Genomic DNA, 23,950 nt, shown 5'->3' on the forward strand with positions numbered 1-23,950 from the left:
AACTGCGCAGCTATTTCCCTAGCGAAACTGTTGATTCTCACCCTGTATGTGCGTGAAACCAAATGTGTCACGGCACACTGTTGTTGACACAGTGTTATATCAACTTGAGATCAAACAGTGAACCTGAGAGATTTGAATTGAGCTACAACTTCATCAGTGGTGTTAGACTGAGTGAGGTTTTTGTTTTAGTCTCATTAAAATGTCTATTTGAGGATAAATGTCGTAAAATATATACATCAAGATCAACTGCTTAATCGCAGGTTACTTAATGTCAGCACATGTCAATGAAACTGCAGGAAAGGGTTCTTGTCCCTGTATTCATCCTATACATCTGGGTTTAGATCATGAATAAAACTACAGACACTTAAGGGGAATCGTCTTTTGATTTCACCTTGTTTCTCTCTGAACTGGTGCACACGGGGTCCTCAGCGGCCAGTGCAATGCTGCTCGCCACGATCACGAGGAGGATTGTCATCTCAAAGTAGCGCAGAGTAACCACATAGTGGCAGATCCGTCTGATACTGTGGATCAACGAAGAGGAAGACGTTAATTGTAGGTTGATGACAGAGCGCAAACAAAGAGCACAAAAGGTTGCCTGTGATAACCGGTGATTTAGAGCATTTATTTTTTAGCGTCTTACGGGTTGGAGGCCTTGAAGATGAACATGCTGTCAGGAGCTACAGGTTTGGGAGTAATCGGAGGTTCTTCATCCTCTGTCTCTTCGTCTATGTCTCTCTGCTCAGACTGGTATGCCTCCAACTCTTTGCTGTTCACTAAAACCCAGACAGAGGTGCGAGAGAATGGGACAAAAATCTTTTAGCTGTACATGAACAGCAATGACAAAGAAAGATCCATGTGAGTCACCAGCACAATGGATTCATCAAAAAAAGAAGAACAGCGTGGCACTCTTACTCTGTCAGAACACCTACACACAGTGTCACAGAGTGATACTGACACTACATCCCACTTCATGATGCACAGTTAAGGAGTGTGACAGCAGCGAGAAGTGATCACAGCGCTACCTGTCATGGGCGTGAGCTCCAGCAGCGGCTGTGCAGACATTTCGATGGCAACGCTTCCCTCCAGGTTGGACTTGTCACGGTTGAGGGAACCTGGGCGGTTCTCGGATTCAATGGCGCGCACAGTGAACTCTGTGGCCTCTAAAGCAGTCTCCACTGGCATGGGTTCATACTGGTCTGTGTGCCTGCCTTCACCCTGCTCTGCCCAGTCCAGCTGCTCACACTGAGGAGGATCAGGAATGTCAGCGCCTCTGAAATAGATAAAAAAAATTATCACTGAACATTCATCAGTACAACAGTATGTTATGGCACGGAAATTCCTGTAGAAAGAACTTGTATCTAGTATCTTGAACTGTAGTATGTTTCTACCATCCTTTTCTTGTTGTATAATTATCTGATAATGGTCCATTTGATCTGAAATGTCACTGGATAACATCCTCCCTTGTAGTCTCTCTATATTTTTAGCGATACTAGCAGCGTGGCTCTATAGATAGCAAAGTCAGTCAGCCCACAACTTTGATCCTGACTGAAATATTTCAGTAAGCATTGAATAGATCGCCATGAAATTTTGTGCAGACATTCATGGTCCCCAGAGTATGAAGCCCAATTCTGATGACTCTCTCTGACTCTCAAAATCTATTAGATGGCACAAAATTTTGCACAGACATTAATGGTTCCCAGAGGATGAATCCTAATGAATCCTTGACTTTTCCTCTAGCACCACCATGAGATTGACAATTAAAGTTGTGAGTGAAATGTTTTACTGAATGGATTGCCACGAAATTTTGGTACACACATTCATGTTTCCCTCAAGATGAATTGTAATAACTCTGGTGATCCCCTGACTTTTCATCTAGCGCCATCATCAGGTCAAAATATCAGTATACTTCGGTTTATGTCTGAATACCTGCAAAATTAATGACCTTCCCATCAACCTCAACTATACTTTGTGTTTAGTGCTACAGTAATTAGCAAATGTAAGCATGCTAAAATACTAAACTAAGAAGATAAAAACAGTAAACATTAAACCTGCTAAACATCACCATGTTAGCATTGTCATTGTGAGCATGCTAGCATGGTTGTAGTCCTGTTTTCTTTTAAAGGATAGGTTCCCATTTTTTCAAGTCTGTCTTAAAACGATACTCACTTGCCCATATGAACATTTCAAGACATATTGTTCACAGTGATTGTTCCTCCTCTCCATACGGGCTGTGAAGACGTCCCTTACTAATACAATTTCAAAAGAGGTGATGAGGAACAAAATCAACAGTCCTCGTTCTGTGCAAAAATGCTTTCCAAGGTTCAGCTAAAGATAGACAAAATGAGAGAACATCTTCCATCTTCTAAAATTACTTTCTTCAAAGTTCAAAATTCCCTTTCCCAAGGAAACACGGTTCGGGAAAACAAAAAGTCTGAATTTTGTCCTAAAAAGATAGTACCATTGGAAAATACACACTTGATTTGAGGGTTTTAAAGGTTTTGGGGACTGCTGAAGATTCAATAACTTCAGATAAACTTTGAATGCATTTTTGTATGAAAGGAGAGTACTTTGTTCCCTTCTCCTCTATTGGAGCATTAGAAAGAACTGATAACTCTTTCAATGGATATTTGGGCATGTGAGTAATGTTTTGAGATGGACTTAAGACATGAAAAAACATAAAGATTAAAAGTTGCAATTCTCTTTCAGAGGGAAAATATCCAGTGACCTTTCAGATCAAATGAACTGTTATCAAATAATTATACAATGAGAAAAAGATGGTAAAATATACTACTTCATGAGAGAGTGTTGGACCTTCTAATTCCACTTTTGAAATATTTTTGAATAATATATAATTTAAGAGAACAGAATTACCTGCTACGGTCTTCTCCAACATCTGCATACGGGTTGACAATGCACGTTCCACAATCATCCTGGACTCCTTCTACGTCTGCTCTCTCCTCTCTTTCTTCCTTCTCTTCCCTCTCATCTATCTTCCTCTCTTGGCTGAGCGCTCGTCTGACTTGTGGCACCTCATGTGGCGCTTGGGCATAGTCCAGACTCTTGGCCTCAGGGCGAGCCTCTCGGTGACGGTGGCGTCTGTGCCGCGCCCCTTCGTCCGGCCCCTGACTGGGCCTGAACTTGCGGGCCATCCTGTGCCTGCCCCCGCCTGTAGTCCGGTGGTTGGCTCCTCCAGTTTTCTCCTCAGTCAGGTTTACCAGAGGCTCAGCAGCCGGAGGCTCAGGCATGGGGATGGATATGGACATCGGGGGCTCGGGGAGGGGCATCCCCACAGACATGGGTGACTCAGGCAGGTGAGCCGGGCTGGCCTCTGGGGAAAGCGTAGAGTGGTGGGCAATGGTGGGAGTTTCGGCCGTGTCTTCTGTTGGGCTGCTGAACAGCTCCTCTTTGCTCGCCATCTGGCGACGTTTGCGTAGTTGGTTGGCCCTCTGCTCCCACACTGACATGTTAACTTTTCTCCTCCTCTCACGGCGTTTGGCGAAGGCGTTGGAGCCATTGAGCGGCTGCTCGTCTGCGGCTCCTGGCACCCCCTCTGCCTCTTCTGGGAAAGCTGGTCGGCCTCGGTGGATCGCCCGTTTCCTGTATAGGTAGGGTCTTCTTCTCCCACTAAGGAGCACAATATACATGACATCACTATTTATTGGCATCACACATTTAAAGGAATAATTTGACATTTTGGAAAATTTGCTTATTTGCTGCCTTGCTGGGAGTAAGATGAGAAGATTGATGCCACTCACATGTCATAGCTTAGCTTAGCATACAGAACATAAAGGTGAGAAACAGCTGGCCTAGTTCTGTCCTAAGGTAAGGTGTTATATGCAGGACTATTTCTTGACTGGGTGCGGTGACTTCCTGGAGTCTCAGCTGGTTGCCTGGCAACCTTGCAGGGATCAAATAGTCACACACATAACCCCCAATAAAACCACAAAGTGTTGTTTTTCCACTTTGGTTTTTGTATAATTGAACCAACATGATATAAAGTGTTAATCATTGAGCTTTAGAGGTGATTTGTTGGACAGAGCAAGGCTAGCTGTTTCAAGTCTTCATGCTAAACTAACCGGCTTCTTATTGAACAGACAGACATGACAGTGGCATCAATCTTCATCTAACCATTTGCAAGAAAGCAAATTTTTTTCCAAAAGAACAGGTGAAAAAAAAAAATTAAGACTACTGTTCATATAGCATACCAGTTGAACAAATACTCAAACAACTGAAACTTGTAAGAAAAGGACAGTCCTTTTAATACATAATGTTAGTTGTAACAGTAAAGTAACACAAATAATTTCCTATGGAAAAATATGCAAAATACTTCAAGCTAAAGACATCAAAAAATAAAAAAATGAAGATACCTGTGAGGTAAGGACAGATAAAAAGAAAAAGAGAAAAATGAAACCCACAAGAACAAAAGAGGGGAGGTGCAGGGTTAAAGTACAAACATAGTATAACATCTAAAAAAATTAATCTCAATAATTGATTAAGGAAACTCAGGAGAGGAATTTTGAGTGACAGAGATACATACAATTTTACTTACTGGTATTCAGATTCTTTTGTTGTCCATGTAATCAATGAGTGATTATTTGAAAACAAGACATTAGTGTTTTACAACATACACAGAACATTTGTTGTGGCACAGTCCGAAATATGTCCAGAGGAAGCAAATTTCATGTGAAGGTTATCCAATTTAGGTGTAGAAGGGCCTGAAATCATACTTTGTGATGAATAATAGAGGTTTAATTTAAAAGGAAAACCAATTTTATACCATTAAATATGTTCAAACTTACAATACGTAGGTTCAAATAGTCTTCAGTGATGACCGAATGTCATGATACACAACATTTTGGTCAGTGCCACGTTAACAGGCATAAAACAAGACAACGTGATGGAACCAGCAAAACACTGCAATACACATCAAAATCTGCATCTTGATAGCTGCAACACATACAGGACTAACATTTAAATATGTAACAGACAAATGATACATTCAGTGTCACAACTAGAGTCAGTTAGGCTACCTGTTTTTGTAATCAATTATTTGAGTTTGGGTGGGGTTTTTTGTTGCATGTTTTAGTTTATTAATTACAAACCACATATTATTTTTTATTCCTGGTAACCATGCCATAGGTTTTTAGGGAAAGTACTGGTGTTTATCCTTTTTAAACGTGATTTAAAAATCAACTTGCAGAGACTTAAAACACTTTGGATCAGAAATTCATCACAGTGAACGTTTGTCATCTTCCTTTTGGAAGTTATTTTCACTTGTTGCAAGAAACTTTTTTATAAACACTTTCTTGTTGATGTGTTCAGGTGTTTTTAGGTAACTTCAAACATCTGAGACTTGAACATTGGCTCCTGAAAAGCTCTTAAATAATTTACCCAACAGTAATAGTTTATCTGAGGTTTGATTTTACCAGTGAATGTACCAACAAGGTGGAGAATTTTTACCAATCACTGAACTTCACATTTTATCACCACAAAATGAAAACATAACTTTGATGAGAAAAAATTAAGCCGACAAAAAATTACTGAAGCAATTTTCAAGGCTCTGCATGTTGATTTTCATGTAGTACTGGTATGAAGATATGCCTATAGATTGATAAAAAAATGATCTACCAAGATCATTGAAAAATATAAATATACAAAGTTTGTAATTAATGGGTTAAAACATGCAAAATAACGAGTACAGTCCTTAAGCAAGCCATGTCAGTGCTCCAGATAAGACACTCATGTGTCCCTGCAGTACATTCAAGTACACTTCAGCAATGGCTGTTGTAGGAAACGGTCACTAATGCCCCTGATGGTCACGTAGTAGTTTTTATCTCCCTATAATAACAAATCTGTGTGATCAGCGTGGAGTCATTAGTAGGGATCTAAGCCAAAATCTGACACACTCCAAAGTGTGTCTCCTCCCAGTAGAGTGACACGTTCCCAAAGCCTTTGAAAAACACCTCCTGCCCTCCTCTGTTCAATTTACTGGATCATTAGACCTGTAGGAAGGCCAACAGGTCACCGAGAGGAGGGAAGTCGGTGAGGAATTACTTCTCTCATTAACAAAAGAGGCTGCCTGTTACAAATCACAGGCCTAGACAGTCACAGAGGGAGTTTCAGTAACGCTGTCTGTAGAGGGTCATGCTTTTTGATCAGGCACATTCAATACACATTCATAGCTGTCACGACAAGGCCTAAACATGCCTTTCCAAGTTTGCATTCACCATGCAACTGAAGGAACTGAGTAAAATACTGTTTAACATTCGCCAGTTACACCTACACCTGGCTCTCTGTGCCCACAATCAATAATACTGTAGAAATATTGATGTTACTGGTTAATCCCTGATTGATTTCTTGACATCTCCTCTCCAATCAGATAAGTAGTTTGATGATCAAAGTGTGAACCTCCATCAGCATCCACATCTTAAGTAAGTCTTTCACTTACTTATGCCTGCTGCAAAAAGACAAAACTGTTTGAGCAATCGTGACGTGATTATCAATCCAATTCCATTTTTTTTCTTTTGCTCAAGAGGAGAGTTGATTTGAGAAACTGTCAAACACTGGAGAGAGTTTCTAAGAACTACTTAAGGGCTGTGAATGCTCTGGGTATCTCATCCAAAACATTTTTTTAGCTGTTAACCAATAACTTACTCAGATATCAAGCCATCTCTTCCTCTGGCGTACCTCTGGTTGAAGAATTCCTCTTCTTCCTCTTCATCCTGACACAAACAAAACAAGTATACAGATTTACTGACTAGAAAAGTAGTATCCTACTTTAATGACGACATACACAACAAAAATTGATTATTTTATCTGTAAAATGGCAAAACAGGGATCAAAACAGTTTAAACCTTTGTCAGCTCCTGTGCGTTGGCCAGATTATCCACAGCGATGGCCAAGAAAACGTTGAGCAGTGTGTCTGTCATAAAGGCAGTTAAGAACAAATACACTAAAGTTTGGGAACGTGTCAGGATTTTTCTTACATAAAAGTATACTGATCAGATTGAAATAGATTTAGTATGTTATTGGTATTGAGTATGCACAACAAAATAATCTTAACTCAATGTCCATTTACTAGCTTTTTTTGTTCATCAGTGAATAGAAATTGCTCAGGTCACATGATAACCTCTGATAGATAATGATAACTCATTTCTGGCGTTGGATGAGAATGGCCTCCTTAATCTGAATATTGGTCAATGACCTGTGACCCCTTCCCAGTTGATGCTGTTTCTAGTGTTCAGTCTCTTGTCCACGGTCCTTACAGTTTCCCTGATGTAGTTTTCCCCCCAGAGTTCCCCATATACGACCACTTGTTATTACATGACCAACGTTCCACACTTTGGTCACATGACAACATCTGAACCAGCTCTAGTCACTGACCAGGAGATATGGTTGAAAGCTCAAAAACAGCTGGTAAACAGACCTCGGGTAAGGGTGGAGATTATTTGACATAGTGATCCCAAAGGTCAAGAATGAACTTTGATGCTCAAAATTTTGAGCAGATGTAGTCCCATGAAGGTTCACAGACACTCACAGTATCCATCATTGGATCACTTTTACAAAATACAGCCTGAGTTTGTCATTAGTGGAGTTTCACTGAAGGACCTTTATAGTCCTGAATATCTGATTTAGACTCAGCATGTTTATTGCTTTTCTTAAGTCCTTCTTGTACTGTGTATTCAACCCTCGCTCCATGCATTTGAAATGTAGTGGCAGGTTTATACAGGTATACAGTGTACGGAGGTGGAATATACCTTTACTCAAGTAATGCACTTAAATTCATTTTTGAGGTACTTATACTTTATTTTAGCATTTCTATTGTCTGCTACTTTATACTTCATTCTTCATTTTCAAAAGCAAATATTGTACTTTTTACTATAGCTCCACATCTGTACACTAAATATGAAGCTTAGCCTGTAGCCGGTTAGCTTAGCTTAGCGACAAATTGTCATTTTTATACTTTGGCTTTTATATGCATTAAACAAACAAGATAAAATGTGGTAATTAGGAAGCTTTAGAATTGCTGGTAGGCAGACTTTGTTACGTTTGAACAGAGGCCAGCTGTTTCCACCTGTTCCCAGTCTTTGTGCTAAACTAGGCTAACTGGCTGCTGGCTCCAGTTTCATATTTAACATACAGACGTGAAAGTGGTATTGAGCTTCTCATCAACTCTTGGCAAGAAAGAAGCATATTTCCCATAATGTAATTCAAGATTTTACACACAAAATATATAATCATTGTGTAAAATATGATGTTATGTTATTAATTTAACTACTGAACACTGTATAAAGTTTTTAAAATTAGCTATAACATTACAATTCTGTAGTTTATGCAGCTGTAACAATAACCCAATAAAATATTATATACAGTAACTCTGACAGAGACCTTTCGGCAGCATAATGAGCACTTTTACTTTGCTCATCATACTTACCATATACTTTTACTCAAGTAAAATTTTGCTTGTGATGGAGTAGTTTTACACCGTGATTTTGCTATTTTTATTTAAGTTAAGGATTTGAATACCTCCTCAACTGCTAATCGCGTACAGGTGTAGCAGTTTTATAAAAGGAAGGATACAATTTCCAAACAGGGTAAGCACTATGAAGTAGATCGATGACCACATGCCATACTGCACGCCACCCTGCGAGCGGATCCCATTATACATCACCTCGTTCCAGTCCTCACCAGTCAAAATCTGTGGGCAAAATCATAGAATATTTAGCATTATTAATTACACTGCTCATATTTGATTTAAGGGAACATTAGCCTAAAAATACACCAAACAGGAGACATATGCCATGTCTACAAACCAGTTCAAGATGTAGTATTAAAAATGGCAGCAAGAAAGCTAATTACTATATACGCGGATCAAAACACTCTATCATAGCGTGGTTGGTTTTATAGCAGATCTGATGTGGATTCGTTCACGTTTCACTTGTCTGATATTCATGTGCGCATATGTGTGCATGGATGTGTGGGAAGATAGCGGAGGCAGGGGGTGGAGAGCGAGTGAGCAGAGTTGTTTAATCTGCGCCTAGGGTGAGAAATATCCCAGGGTGCAATGTGTCATGGAGAGCAGGCAGAATGAGGGGATCTGTGGGAGCCAAACCTGAAACACTGTCATGATGGCAGCTGGAAACGTGTCAAAGTTGGTGGGAGTGTAATCTTCAAAGATGAACCTAGAGGGAAAGCAGATAGAAAGCAGGGTCAGATATGACCAAGGAAGAATAGGAGGAGGAAGAAGAAGAGGAGAGGAGGAGGAGGATGCAGAGCTATTTTCATCCGGACATGTCATTTCCTCTCCTCTCCATCAAAGACGCCATTGAAGAAACGGCTGTTCAAATAGCAGGTTGTAGATACTGTTTTAACACTGTGGTATGATCTGGTATGTGGGTCAAATATACAGTGAAAATCAGCACCAACAGATCAAGAACAGAACAAAGATTTGTCTTTGATGTCTGAGAGGTGAAGATATCCTGACGGCTCTCTTACCTTCCTCCAAAAAGCTGCATCCCCAGCAGAGCAAACACCACAATAAAGAGGAAGAGAAGAAAAAGCAGGCTGATAATGGACTTCATGGAGCTCATGAGGGACACAACCAGGTTCCTGAGAGAGGCCCAGTATCTGACAGAAAGAAATAACACGTGTCCTTTTCAACAGAGATCTATAAAAGTGCTACTACTCTACAACCCGGGCCTAGTTTAGCTGCTGAAATGTTGTGTTTTTCATGTGAACAGTCCTGCTGTCCGACTTACTTGGTGATCTTGAAGATTCTCAGTAATCTCAGCGCCCTCAGTACACTGATGCCAAATGACATGCCAGGCCGGAAGAAACCCCAAACCACCTCAAAGATGCTGCCAACAATAACCTACAAAACACATCAGACACATATAACAAAAAAAATGACTTACAGGCTCCATCTGACCAGCAGCAAAAAAAAAAAAATCAGGAGCAGAGGAGAAATGCCTAAGAGATATGGGTGTGATTAAGACGCCCACTGCCATATGTTTTAGACATGTAAGGAAGTGTATGTGGCACAATTATTGATCTTAAGCCTTTGACAGTCATATACAGTCATATACAGTACAGCATGGTCTTGGAGGATTTAAAGATCACAGCTAAACAACCTATAGAACAGCTGAAGCATATGATTCAAGGATCAACCAGAGGGCTTTGGCAACCTTTTCTGTCCTATTTTCAAAATTGGATTAATCCAATTCATGTGTACATGTTTTCAATTGCTCCCACCCCCCACCCCCCCACCCCCCTGCCCCCTTTTTTTGTTTTTTCTTATTTTCCCTTGATATTAAACAGTATTTATGTATGTGACAGATATAGGCTGGTAAAAAATTTTAAAAAATGTCTGACAAGAGGTTATTAAGATGACCCAAATTCCTAATTTTGCACAAGATATTCAGCTTTTCCATTTGTGATGTAAAACAGAATAACTTTGAGTCAGTTTTTACTTTTCTAGTGTAATATGGAGGCAGAATAAGAGAGGAATGATCTCACCCCACAGTCGAAGCAGTTGAAAGATGAATGGAAGTACAGCCGGAAACCCAGACCGTAGATTTTCAAAAACATCTCAGCCAGAAACAGCCCCAGGAAAACAAACTCTGCATAGTCTGGAGATGAGAAAACAAAAAAAAGCAATTAAATCAAAGTAGGATGAGGCATTTATCTGCCAAAGACAAAGCATTTATGAGACATGACCTGGATTATTCCTCAAGTAGCAAGTCATTAAAAAAAAAAAATGGTACAAAGTGAAACCTACAGAGGAAGATGGTCAGCCAGTCGGGCTGGTTGTGGTGGACGATGGCCACACAGATGGTGTTGAGAGCCACCAGACTGAGCACCATCAAGTAGAAAGTGTCTGTCTTCACCATGCGGCGGATGGAGATGCGTAACATGCGCTCTTTACGCCTCAGGTACGCAGCAGGTCCACGACGGCCGCTGCGGAAGTTCATCCTCGATCGCGACATGCCTGAGAGAGAACAAGAGAAAATCAGAGGAGAGGAAAAAAAGACAACAGAGCAGGAGATTGAAGAACTGGTAAAATGTAGATAAATTATATAGTATGTCAGAAACTTAACTGCTCAGAAAAAGGTGATATTAAGAAAGGAGGAAGAAGCTGTAAAGTAACTTTAAAGTTTGTCACTCACTGGCAGTAGACATGTCCATATACTTGTCATCTCCTGGAGCTCCTCTCCGTGGACCAGTCTTCTTACTGGCTCTCTTTAGCACTAAAATGTTCCACAAAAACTCAAGTTTACCAAATTTTTCAGTGGCTGAATTTCGAAAAAATTGCAAATGAAATGAAAACAACAAATGACTTAATAATTCCTGCTGATGTACACCAGTTATTTTGATATGTGGTGTCATTTGTCATTAGATTAATCCTTGCCTTTGATCACTGAATGAAAAAATAATAAATGCACACAATGTGAAAAAAATAGACATTAATAATGGACGTAGCCACTCATAGTAAGTTACATGGGATTTCAAGACTTTACTACATATCAGACATAAAAAAAAAAACGATGATATAACAGGACATCTTGTAAAACATATAGTATACAAAACAAAAAGTAAAACATTAACCATATGCATATATATATACACATCTACTGTATATAATTTCAAGTATTGTGATTACATGCAAAATTTCAAATATATTGTTGCTACAAATAGCAGAGGAAAGAAAAGAAATGCTTCATGTCTAAAGTTTTCCCTGATAAAGATCTGTGTCCTCATGTCTCAGGCTTTCTCAAAGTAACTGGATCACTTAAAGTCCAACTGCTATCACATGTTGGCATTCCTCCTTGCAGTTTTTAAAAATGTGCTGTCAATCATTTTTTATTATCAAAAGGATGGAAAAAAAGGTCTTTAGGGAAATATCATGAATACTAATTTTCGTCTCAGCCGTCTGGAGGAGCATGTTGGTGTCTGTGTTTGATTGACAGCAGCTGGCAGGCTGAGCTCCAGCAGGAGAACGAGGTACAAAGTAAACAAACTTTTCGAGCTGTATACAGTACAAGTCATGGGCAGACAATGTGCTGCTCGCAGTGGTTTTGAACACTTTTCCCCACTGAATGTTTGTTCAGGTCGCTCGTTCTACAAGCTAAGGTGCAGGACAAGACATGTGTTAATATTTATAAGTTAGATAAGAAGGAGACTTTAGCAGGAAAGCTAATCTGGGTTGTTGTTCAGAGTCTGAGGCTGCTGTCTGGCTGTTAGTCATTACTGCTTTATGCAAATATGGTTTCAAATTAAGCAATTTGATTGGCTGTATGGAAACATAGATAGATCTCCATCTGTGCAGAGAACTAACAGTATTCCAACAAATGAATCCAAAACTAGGGGGCGTCATCATAAAACCAAAAATATATAAAATATAAAATTTTCCTTTTTGGTTTATGATTTAAGGAGAACACATGACAAGTGATTTACAGAGCAGATATGTGTGCTGTAGCAGAAAATACATGCAATATAAATTCAGTTCAGGACTGCATGTGGGGGTGTCAGTCAATCACCAACGTTAAACCCTCAGTATATAAATTTAATTATTTTCCATTATTTTTATACCAAGACACTAGAATATATTAGCACCCTTAGTCCATGGTAACTTATCAAAGGAAAAAAAAACATTCAAATTAGCATTTTAAAAGTGTTTTTGTGGTCAATTTAGCCCATGGTCAAGTTAATTTCACCAGTGAGAGTTACTGTTATTTGAAATGTAGCATGGCACATGTTGCTATGGTTACCTACAGCTTGCACAATGATTTAGAGACGTGGTTAAAACTGTTACTGGAAGTATATTTCACATGTCTGAGGTTTTAACAGACACCAGTTAATCCAATTAGAAGGAGTATTTTCTGCGGCCATCGTATAACTTGTAATAATTACAGCTATGGGTGTAAGTAGCAACAGATGTAATTAGTTATCTTAAGTGTGTGAACTTACCATCTAAAGGCGATCTCCCTGAATTTTTATTCTCCTCTGCAAGCATTACCTCCTCTGTAATACAATAAAACTGGAGATTATACACAGAACTATCTGTTTTCATCATGAGACATTGAAAAATATACATTGCAGAGTTGTATTCTTTCAGATGTCTGCAAACATTTACAGGAACTGAGGCCAAACTGATGTAAATGGTTCTTTCAGAGGTTTGAATGACCTTCTTCAGATAAAGCTCTTATTCTCTCTTATATTCTCTCAATATCTCTCTCTTTCCCTTTTCTCTCTCTCTTCCCACACTCACCCACATCTATGCAAGCACGAATATGCACAGCGGCTCTCTCACGTACACACGCGTGTAAACACACAAACACTTGCAGCACGCATGCGCATATATACATGCACACAAATTTAAGTCAGTGAGTCAGTATCACCTTTTTCTCACCCTCTACTTGCGTGGGAGACTAGCGATGTAGATTGCCATTACAGCACTTTGTGTGCAACTCAACAGAGCTACTCGATGTCCAAAAACTCTGAAAGAGTCTGTAGTCAGAGCGGCGATCGCTTTTCAAAACCAGCCGACAAAAAAGACTGACCGTTTCGCTGGTACATTATTCTATCAGATCATACAGTATCTATACATCTTAATTCTGTCTCATGGAGCAGTTCAACATTTGGTAAACACACAATTCGCTTTCTTGTTGAAAGTTAGATGAGAAGATACCTGGAGATACCACTCTCATGTGCCTGCTAACTAAGAAGCTATAGCCAGGAGACAGTTAGCGTAGCTTAGCATAAAGACTGGAAACAGAGGGAAACAGCTAGCCTGGCTCTGTCCAAAGTTCAAAAAAACATCTACCAGCACCTCTAAAGATCACTCATTAATACATTATATCTTATTTGTTTAATCTGTACACAAACCAAGGTGTAAAAATGACAATTTGTGGCTTTGCAGGGGATTATAGAGACTGACTCCTGGTTGTAGCTTCATATTCACCGTACAGACGTGAAAGTGGTGTCGATCTTCTCATCTAACTCTCGACAGGAAGGTGATTAAGTGTATTTCCCAAAATATCAAATGTTCTTTTCTTGCTTTGGACTGATTCACACAGTCAGGCTTTCTATGTTGCTTTACTTTTAAAGTTATCATACATTTATAAACTGTAATGGTGGGAAAAGTGAAACAAAAAATCTGAAAGAAATCATAAGAGAGGGTCATCCACAGCTCATCCATGAGCACTTCTTACGCATGTATGTCTGAAGGCTTTTGCACATCTGGTTATAAATAGTGATAATAGAGAAAAAGTCTGAATTGATACAGAATAAAATACCGTAGGGCTGACAGCACCGCTAGTGAGCTGAATTTAAAGGTAGTTTGAGTGAAAGGAGAAACTCATAAACATCTGTATGTCTGATCAAAATATCCCTGAGCAAGACAAAATCCTGCCTGCTCAATCTCACGGTAAGCTTCTACTGTATGTTGCTGTTGACCTCCATGCAGCTAAATCATAAGTGTGTGTAAAATTGTTAAGCTGCCCAGTACCTGCCCTGTCTATCCAGGCTCGGTAGCCGTTCAGTTCTCTCTCAACCTGCTGCTGGCGGCGCAACTTCATGAAGGCCCGCCTGTTCTCCACCCGCTCCCTCTCCTTAGCAAATTCTCTGAGAAGGGAAACATAAAAGCTGCTCGTTTAATCCATAATACAGACAGAAAAACCGACATTACAGACATAGAAAGAGTCATACTCACCCAGACAAGACACCCAACACCAGGTTCAGCACAAAGAACGAGCCAATAATGATGAGAGGAATAAAGTACATCCAGTTCCATGTGGTGCCCAAAGCATCGTTGGTCTGAAATTAAATTCAAGATATTACACATATACAGCAGCAACCGACATGATGTTTCTGGGGTTCGTTTGTCGACTGAACTTTGAACTTACATTATAGAGAACGGCCGTCCATCCCTCCATGGTAATGCACTGGAAGACAGTGAGAACGGCAAACAGGATGTTGTCGAACTGGGTGATGCCGTCATTGGGTCCGATCCAGGTGTCGTTGCAGTCGTATCTCTCCGGACACTTCCTCACTCCGCATGCGAACGCCAACTCGGACGAGTCGACAGTCTCATTGTCTATGCAAAAAGAAAGCTATTATGGTCTTCTGTTGATAGAAATATATAAGTAATGTCCAGACTAATAGAAATTCATGTATTAGTCTGGGCAGGGAGGGTCAGCCACTGCAGCTGACCCTCCCTGTGGATACTATTGATTAGTCAAACATCATACCGTGTTTGACCAATCTGATTCATTAACGCAATGCACAGAATCTTCACCACATGCTGTCATGATGCATGCAGTATACATTAACGCCTCGCACCCCAGTCATGTCTTGCTTTTGCCAACCATCTGGTATCACAGAATATCAACTCTACCCTCTGACACGGCAGGAGTTTTAAGTTAAAGGAATAGTTCGTTATTTAGGGAAATATGCTTTCAATATATGCGTTCAATATTAACCCAGAGCCAGCAGCTGGTTAGCTTAGCTTAGCATAAAGACTAGAAGCAGGTAGAAACTGCTAGCCCTGCTCTGTAAAAAGGTAACAAAATCTGCTTACCAACATCTGTAAAGCTTACAGATTCTACATTAACATGTTATATCTTGTTTGTTTAAACAAATAACAAATGGATTGAACAAGCGAGATATAACGTGTTCTCAACGTTATTTTAAACTAAGCTAATCAGCTGCTAGCTGTAGCTTCATTGTTAGCGTACAGACATGAGAATTATATCAACCTTCTCATTCAACTCTCAACACGAAAGCTACAACTAGTTTAAAAGCCAGTCATGGTCCGATATGCAACTTACAAAAATCCTGAAGATGGACTTTTCAGTGATAAGAAAAAAAACTGTGTCCAGCAGTTAATCTTTTGAAATAAAAATATTTGCATATTCATAGCTTCTGGATTTTTCAATGGGGGAGAAGGAATCATTTGAAATTTTAAGAATTTGTAATGAGGTAATTTAACTTTTTAGTGGAAAAACAATACAAGAAAAGCATTCTTTATATATGTTTTAAATATGTCAGGTGGAAATCTTTAAACTTTTAATTTTGGGGCCCCATTATAGAGTTAAAGCTGGAGTCAGTGATTCTGGAGAAAGATTGTTCAACACACTTTTTCTCAAATTTAGCGAATATCTCCTCACAGTCTGCTAGTTGTTCTGTGTGTGTTCTCGTTCTGTGTGTGCTGAAAAAAATTGGTGTTCATACACAGCAGTGGCTCTGTAAATGGGAAACAGACAAAGTGAACTGGACCGAGCCACATAACACTATTCCAGCCAATCAGCAACAGCAACAATCAATTTGTGCTCGTGTGCAGGACATTTCTCCATGTGGGGGCGACATGCAAACTATTTTGATTCAGTAAAGTTCTGTTGTCAGTCAGCTGTTGCAGTTTGTCTGGCCGCTGTCCTCTCAGCTGACAGACGGCTGCTTCTGTGGACAGAGACGCTGAATGCAGGTCGAGTGAGAAGTCGGGAGGCAGCAGAGAGGCGGACAGTGTGGATGGACTGTTGGGCTCACATGAGATGAAATTTTTTCCCGTTGGTGATAATACGTAAGAGGAACAGAAGTGACTCTACAGCTGATGCATTGCTCTGGATTCTGCCATATTTCTCTTTTGGTCGTTGCCTTGGCGATGCATGTCCATGAATGCAGGGGGCGGAGCTTCTGAAGGAGCATGAAGCGAGGGGTGTATTTGTTTGGGTGTTTAGTTCAAATATCAACAATCTTTCTCCAGAATCACTGACTCTACCTTTAAGGGATTGGTGGAATTATTTTTCCTGCTCTAAATTCTTGAGATTTTAGATCTCAATCAATTTTTGAGTCGTGCTGGGCGCTGACAGTAAATGCTATGGTGTGGCTTGTGATTACAGAGTAGTTGTTGACTAATTAAACAGTAGCTAAATCAGCCAGCAACAACTAATAATACCACTGAGCTCTCTGCTACTGTAATCTATGAAAGCTTCAGTTTCTCAAACAAAGATGTTCACACCCTCTGTTTGAGAACAATGAGTAAACTACACATATACCTGCTGGCACACCAGCTGTGGTTAATCCTAAATAAAACAAAAGCAACAAAGCAGAACAACATTCTTCTAAAGGCATTGGTATTGTGATAGAAGCAGGTGCCGCCTAGGACAGGGGGTAAACCTGCTCACAGATGGTGAGGTGGTCAAGCCAAAATCTATCCAACACTCAAACTGTTGGATGTCAGACTGCCTTCCAAGAGTTACTACGAGAGGGGTGATGACTGTTGTCATTTGTTGTTGTCGGAGCAAAACAGTGAGAGTGGAGACACTACTTTAGTGCCTGATACCAAAACATGCTGTTTACAGTAATGTTTCGAATATCACTACATTTGTCTCCTTTCAAACTCAAGAGTAGTGTAGATCTGATGTTATCTACAAGACAAAATGATGGTTCGATGTATGTATGGATCCTACCGAGGATGTCGACAGACGGCAGGCAGGTGTGGTGAAGCTTCCCGCTGTAGAACTCCAGGCCGATGATCGCAAACATGAGGATGGCGAAGAACAAGAGAAGGCCGATCTGGAGCAGCGGGATCATGGCCTTCATGATGGACTTCAAGACAATCTGCAGGCCTAAAAGTTTCCACAAAGAAAAGAGCATCCGATTCAAAGACAACATCGGTGAGGTTTGTTTTTTCTTGCTTACAAATGAAAAGTCCAAAATATTAGTTTGTACAATCTACTGTATTGTGGTGAAGTTTGTCTCAATTTTGTTTGCAAAAGACTGTTTAACAGTTACCTTGACTAACATGTATTCTTTTCCTAACAGGATGAGATTTCAGAGCACATATAGGCTCCTCACTGCATCTAGATGAACTAAACTGTATACAGACTTATTACTACTGTAACCTGACTGTAACTACTACTATAAATTTAGTAATTGGATGTCTAGATTGGCTGCCATTTAAACATATTGTTCAACGTGTTTTAACATGTTTAAGCTGTGCATGACTATCTTTTGAATGTAGCACATACATCAGTGGGTTTAATCTCCTTAAATGGGGAAATTATATCAATGCTTGCTGCTGATGCTGATGTTACTTGCAGTATTATCCCTGTTTGTTTGACCTTACAGCGCAACATTAGAGATCAGTAACTGACTCACTGGGGATGCCAGAGACGAGTTTGAGCGGTCTCAGCACTCGCACGGCCCTCAGGGTCCGAAGGTCTACAGGGATGTTCATGTGGGCACCAGCAGTGGCCAGGATCCTGATGGACAACACACACACACACACACACACATAGACTGAGTATGTATACAATATACTTGACTCATAGATATTTTAGACAGTGACTACATTGTTATCTGTTTGTTAGCTATCATTATATGTGATGGAAAACGTTTGGGAGAAAATAGAAAATTTGCAAAAGGGACATAACAAAAACAAACAAAAAAAGAGGATCCATTAGTAAATTGGATACAAAGCCCCTCTTTCCTTCCTTGAGGTTAATGTTTTTTGTCCATGGTGTCTCACAAATTGAATAGGTTAAAGGCAAACAAATATGTGTAAAGGAAAAAGGCAAATAATAAACTGATTTGACGCCACGCAGACAACTGCACAGCCATTGAGTGCTACAGTATATCCATTTAGCGTATTACAGCTGCAGACTTGTACTGTACAGTGAGAGACAAAGAATGCACAGCCACATACACCTGGCAGGCATCTCTACTCACATCTGCCCACGCACACATTGATGTCCCTCCTCCTACACACAAACACTGAAAAACAGCATTCACCAACAGGAGCTCTTCACAGGCAATCGCTCAGCAACACACACCAGAAATTATATTTGAATGTTTCTTGTAGTAATGACAAAGGCAGATTTTTGCTATTATGACATATTATACAACAGTGTTGTAACTATTACATCTGTAAGTGGTGTTTGAACAAATCTGCAATAAGCCAGCTACATTTTGCATCTCAATTCATTATCAGCAGAGCTCATTTGGTGACCTGTAACCATGGATGCTTTCACTGATGATAGGCTCAATATCAACTGCTAATTTGCTAAGTAATATTTTAATTGAGTTGTGAAAATTACCCAAGAAATCATAAGTATTTTCCAGATTTGTCCGTTTCTGTGTGTCTCTCTAGCACACATACACACACTGATACAAATATACAAACTGATAAAATCTTTGGACAGTGTTGGGAAGTGTGGGGGAGGGTATAAATGTGTGTTTGTGTGTGTGTGTGCGTGTGTGTATGTGAGCAGGGGGTAGAAAGCACATGGCAGAAACTCAAGTGTGGGCCCACGCAGAATCTCTCCTGAAAGAAGTGGGAGGGAGAGAGGCCGAGTGAGTGAGTGAGTGAGTGAGCCAGTGAATGAGTGAGGCCACGTTCACACTTATGCAGATGAATCTGAAAACACTGTTTAAAGTGTTCAAAGCTCACTGTGCATATCGTAATATTGGAGGACTTTTTTCTTAAAGTTAACCATCAATAATGGACGCCACAACGTGTGCATGCCAACTTTAAGATATGCTGTTACAGCAAATCTGAAAATCAGAACAGATGTAACGATTGATCACTAAAGTATGAACGTTTTCTTTTCACACTTACATTTTCAAATGTGAGCTAATCATGCTGGAGCGTTTTCACAGAGATTTGCTTTTGGTGGTCAACTTCATCTGCATTAGTCAAGGTGAGCGAGTGATGCATCTAATTTCCTGAAGTTGGGTGCAAGTACAATTGTTTTTGCAAATTTGGCAATTTTTGGGACCAGAGTTCAAGCAAAATCCTGCAAAGTGGTGCAATCTGGAAAAGTGGCTGAAGCAGGATGATTATATTATTAGCTGGAAGATGCTGTATCACCAGGTGAATTTGGGGTGAGCTTAAATAATGACCAATCACATGAAATCAGCTTATTTCCTTTAAAGGTTTAATGAGCCAATTGCATGGAGAAAACTGTTCTTCCCCAGAAGACATCGGTACACAAATCAACACAAATATTTAGCACGGCAAACTAAATGCTCTAAATTTGCTAAAAGGCCAAGTAAATTTATTTATTGAGCACATTAAATAATAACAAATGCAAAATGTTTTCCAGACAAATTGAAAATGCAATAAAGTAATTCAATTTAAAAAATTAATATGTAAAAAATGTAACAGACAAGCGTGAGCCCTACAGCTGGCTTTACACACTAGCAAACACACGAATAATTCAATTACAATGAGATTATGACAATACTCAGATTACTGCAATTGATTATTATATGTATACTTATTATTAAGTTATTATTCAATCAGATTAAGGTTATGTTTTGAACATGATATAGGCGATTAACATACATGTCAACCTTACAAATTACTATGGCATGTACAAACCTTAGTCTAGTTTCTTAATTTCTGCCTCTTGTTTCTGTGCATGTGTCAGAGTTACACACCGCCAGCAGCACAGCTAGTGGTGGTGGAATATCAAATTAAATTAAAGTAAATTAATCAACAAGACAAACAATAAACACCAATGAAGTCATTCTGTTTCCTTTCTCTTATTTCAAGGCACTAATGAAGCTACGAAACAATTGCCATTACCTGAATGTGGTTATTAGCAGTAATTGGGTTTTACAGTGCATGTAAATGTCCTTCAGTGAGTGAGTGAGTGAGTGAGTGAGTGAGTGAATGAGCGAGCGAGTGTGTCAGACAAAGAAATGACACAGCGAGAGACACTGAGACGGCGCGGGAGCAGAGGAGTGGGAGTCTGTGGAAATAGCCTTCAAACCAAACACTCTGAACAAAGGCAGGCAGCAGCACAGCTCCTTCAAGGCTGCACTTTGAGCACAACGATTCAGTGGAGGCTCACTCAAAATTAAAGAAAATATTCTGTCTGCTTGTGGTAGCTCATGAATCATCGCTAGACACACACACACACACACACACACACACACACACACACACACACACTCACACACACACAAACACACAGAGGTCATTTTCTTTTGTTTAGTTTAGAAATTGTTTTCCTGTCTGAGACAAAATTCAGTTGAAACACCATAATTTTGCAGTCTTTCAGCTTGAGATACTTTATGGACCAATTTGCATTTACAAAATGTTACTGGGCAGACAAGAAATCTGTGTGCAACTAACCAGTCCTAAACTGGTTTACATTTTATTTACAAATAAAGAACTTTTTGTCTCTACTGGGGAATTCAGGTCTTAACGATGACAGACTCCATACGGGGTTCCACAGGGTTCAATACCTGGTCCTGTTTTATTTCATCGCAACGTGATTCTACTAGGTCATATTATTCACAGAAACAATATTCCTAATCATAATTATGCAGATGATAGTCAAGTTTATATGTCAGTTGCTTCTGAAGACTTCCATCCTGTTGACAAATTGATTCAGTGCATTGACCAGATCAATGACTGCATGTCCCACCACTGACTCCAGTTCAGTGGTGACAAAATTGAAGTAAGTGAAGTAACTGATTTCAGTAGTCCACAGCAGGCTAAAGATTAGTGTAGCTCTGCATCAATTACAACCTCAAAACAAGTCAGGATTTTTAGAGTATGAATTATTTGACAAGATTGTTCTTTTATCATCATAAAAATATGACAAAAAGGGGGCGACTCTGTGGGCATCATAATAAATTGCAATAAAATGTGTAATACAGGTATAAAATGCCAAAAAACATACAGAAGTTGGCTTGCACAAGCTCTTCCTAAGTTTAAACTTAGCCTCAACTGAGAATAAAGCATCTCTAAAATAAAACAGGTCACACCAGACAATGTAGTACTTACATAGAAATTAGTTGTAATTAAATATTTATACCTGCCAGGTGGAACTGTTGTTAACAGACAAAACTAACGTTAGCTTGCTATTGTATGACTCATTTAGATTAAAGAGTAAAAGAAGGAATACTGTATGAATCAAAATGCTGTGATAATGATGTAGACTGGTAAGATCTCTAAACTACATTTCACCAAAATAACACAATAATAACACAATTTAGTAAATCAATAGTTTGAAAGAAGCGTGTAGTTACTAAGAACTTAAAAGGGACACATAAACTTAGTGATGAAATAGTTGGTGCGACCCAATCCTGAGTTTAAAGCTGACCTAGAAAAAACAAATACATGCCTTCAATCAGTTTACTGAATCGTCTATTTCCTGGTTTAATCCCCCAAAAATAAAACAAAGTGCAGCTCCTTCAGAATACTGCTGACAAAGACAAAGAGAGTAGAAAATCTTACACCAGTCCTTCAGACATTACATTTGCTTCCAAAATAGAGTTAGAAATCTCACTGCTTACGTATAAATCACTAAATGTCACAAAATATATTGCTCACCTGCTTGTACAATATGAAACAACCAGACCTCTTAGGTCATCTGCACCACATGAAACAAACTACCAGAGAATAAGGCGTGTCTTTCAAAGCAGGCTTAAAACCCTATTATTACACTTATTCCATTTTCTTTTCCTTTTTGTACATCAAGATTGCCTCTAAATTTGTACACACATTCACCTTTTCTTTTATTCTTTTGAAGTGTGTTTACTTTGTGGTTAAACTGTGTTCAGTATGAATCGTTCTGATATCGATGACATTGCCTCGTCTTGCCTTGCTGATCCTGCATTTCGCCAGCACTACAGAAAAAATCCTGTTTTGTAGGAGTGAAACTTCATTCATAATGACATTAATCCAGATGGAAACATGTAAAATATCATACTGATATCATCACTAGCAGAGCTTCTAGTACAGTAAAGAGGCCACGAAACACATAGGATAACTACACACACTCTACAGATTCAACCCTCTAACAATTATTTGAGTTATTCTTCATACTGAGAGGCTAATCTCTTCCTAGTTGGCTCTTTATTTGAAGCACTGTTGCACAGTATTGTACCAAACTGGCTCTGGAGAGGCTGAATTCATTACATGCACAGAATGCAGCCTCTCCCACACACCGCCACCTACACTAAGAACACCACCAAAAAACTACAGTAATCAGCAGCATCACGTTGCTCACCATTTCAGCTCAGCTCTGCATATGGTAATGTGCAGCTGAAACAATGTCAACATAACCCGTCAACAAATTAACGGCTTTGAATTAAATCTGGAAAAAAAAAACCCATAAATCATGCATCTAGTGGCAACATTAGTACTGTTCTGTTGAAACTGGATCACATAAAAAAGAGGCATTTATTCACTATTAGTCATAGAATAAATGGCTGGGTGTATGTTTTCCCAAAGAAAACCCACCAGGGACTGTGAGCTATTGTTTATTCAGTTCAATTATGAGCACAAAATTAGAGCTGAGGCCACTCCTTAAAAAAACTACAGGCACTATACTCATGATGCTGACGAGATCTTGCAGTTCTTATTCTTGAACTGTGTCACTGACATGATTAGAAACACTTTGGGCTAAAATGTGCATCTGGAATTTGATTGAAGTTTTAGTTTATAGATGTGCAGTCGGACTGGTGCTGACACCAATCATGTGCCACATACAGTACAGGTAGTTCAGACTATATAGCAACCATCTTGCATAAAAAACACACTGAGACACACACACACACACACACACACACACACACACACACACACACACACACACATACACGTACACAAGATTGAATTACCAACCAGGCAAAGCAGGGGCCCAAAAAGCCCCTCAGGTTGGTTGGCTTTAGTTTAATTGCAAAATTGTGGGCTCTGTGTCAAAATAGTTATAATAAATATTGGTTTAAATAAAATACATTCTTCCAGTTCTAATCATGTTCTAATCTAATCCCAAACATGCAAATACAAACATATTACACCAGATCTTAAATCTCTTCACTGGCTCCCAGTACAGCTCAGAATCAACAATATTCTGCTGATAGTCTATAAAGCACTTAATGGTTTGGCTTCCCAGTGTATTGCTGACCTGCTCACTGGCTACAGTCCAACCAG

The 23,950-nt window shown here is 39.5% G+C and overlaps 1 protein-coding gene across 4 annotated transcripts in view; it reads right to left on the reverse strand.

The window, feature by feature from the left end:
* Window positions 1-23,950, reverse strand: part of LOC137194286 (voltage-dependent R-type calcium channel subunit alpha-1E-like) — a 58,400-nt gene that overhangs the window by 13,472 nt on the left and 20,978 nt on the right. For 3 of the 4 annotated variants that reach the window (XM_067606041.1, XM_067606038.1, XM_067606037.1), the window contains 19 exons: window positions 18,157-18,260; window positions 17,466-17,624; window positions 14,904-15,094; window positions 14,711-14,814; window positions 14,507-14,622; window positions 12,967-13,020; window positions 11,166-11,246; window positions 10,778-10,987; window positions 10,516-10,628; window positions 9,759-9,871; window positions 9,496-9,627; window positions 9,113-9,182; window positions 8,581-8,698; window positions 6,855-6,922; window positions 6,655-6,722; window positions 2,872-3,624; window positions 1,023-1,270; window positions 641-773; window positions 392-521 (listed from right to left, as the gene is read on the reverse strand). In XM_067606041.1, the coding sequence (XP_067462142.1) occupies window positions 392-521; window positions 641-773; window positions 1,023-1,270; window positions 2,872-3,624; window positions 6,655-6,722; window positions 6,855-6,922; window positions 8,581-8,698; window positions 9,113-9,182; window positions 9,496-9,627; window positions 9,759-9,871; window positions 10,516-10,628; window positions 10,778-10,987; window positions 11,166-11,246; window positions 12,967-13,020; window positions 14,507-14,622; window positions 14,711-14,814; window positions 14,904-15,094; window positions 17,466-17,624; window positions 18,157-18,260 (2,965 nt within the window). The remainder of the gene's footprint in view (window positions 1-391; window positions 522-640; window positions 774-1,022; window positions 1,271-2,871; window positions 3,625-6,654; window positions 6,723-6,854; window positions 6,923-8,580; window positions 8,699-9,112; window positions 9,183-9,495; window positions 9,628-9,758; window positions 9,872-10,515; window positions 10,629-10,777; window positions 10,988-11,165; window positions 11,247-12,966; window positions 13,021-14,506; window positions 14,623-14,710; window positions 14,815-14,903; window positions 15,095-17,465; window positions 17,625-18,156; window positions 18,261-23,950) is intronic. The other variant, XM_067606040.1, reaches the window with a different exon arrangement.

The sequence above is a fragment of the Thunnus thynnus genome, chromosome 12, assembly GCF_963924715.1.
Source record: "Thunnus thynnus chromosome 12, fThuThy2.1, whole genome shotgun sequence".
In the NCBI taxonomy this organism is placed as follows: domain Eukaryota; kingdom Metazoa; phylum Chordata; class Actinopteri; order Scombriformes; family Scombridae; genus Thunnus; species Thunnus thynnus.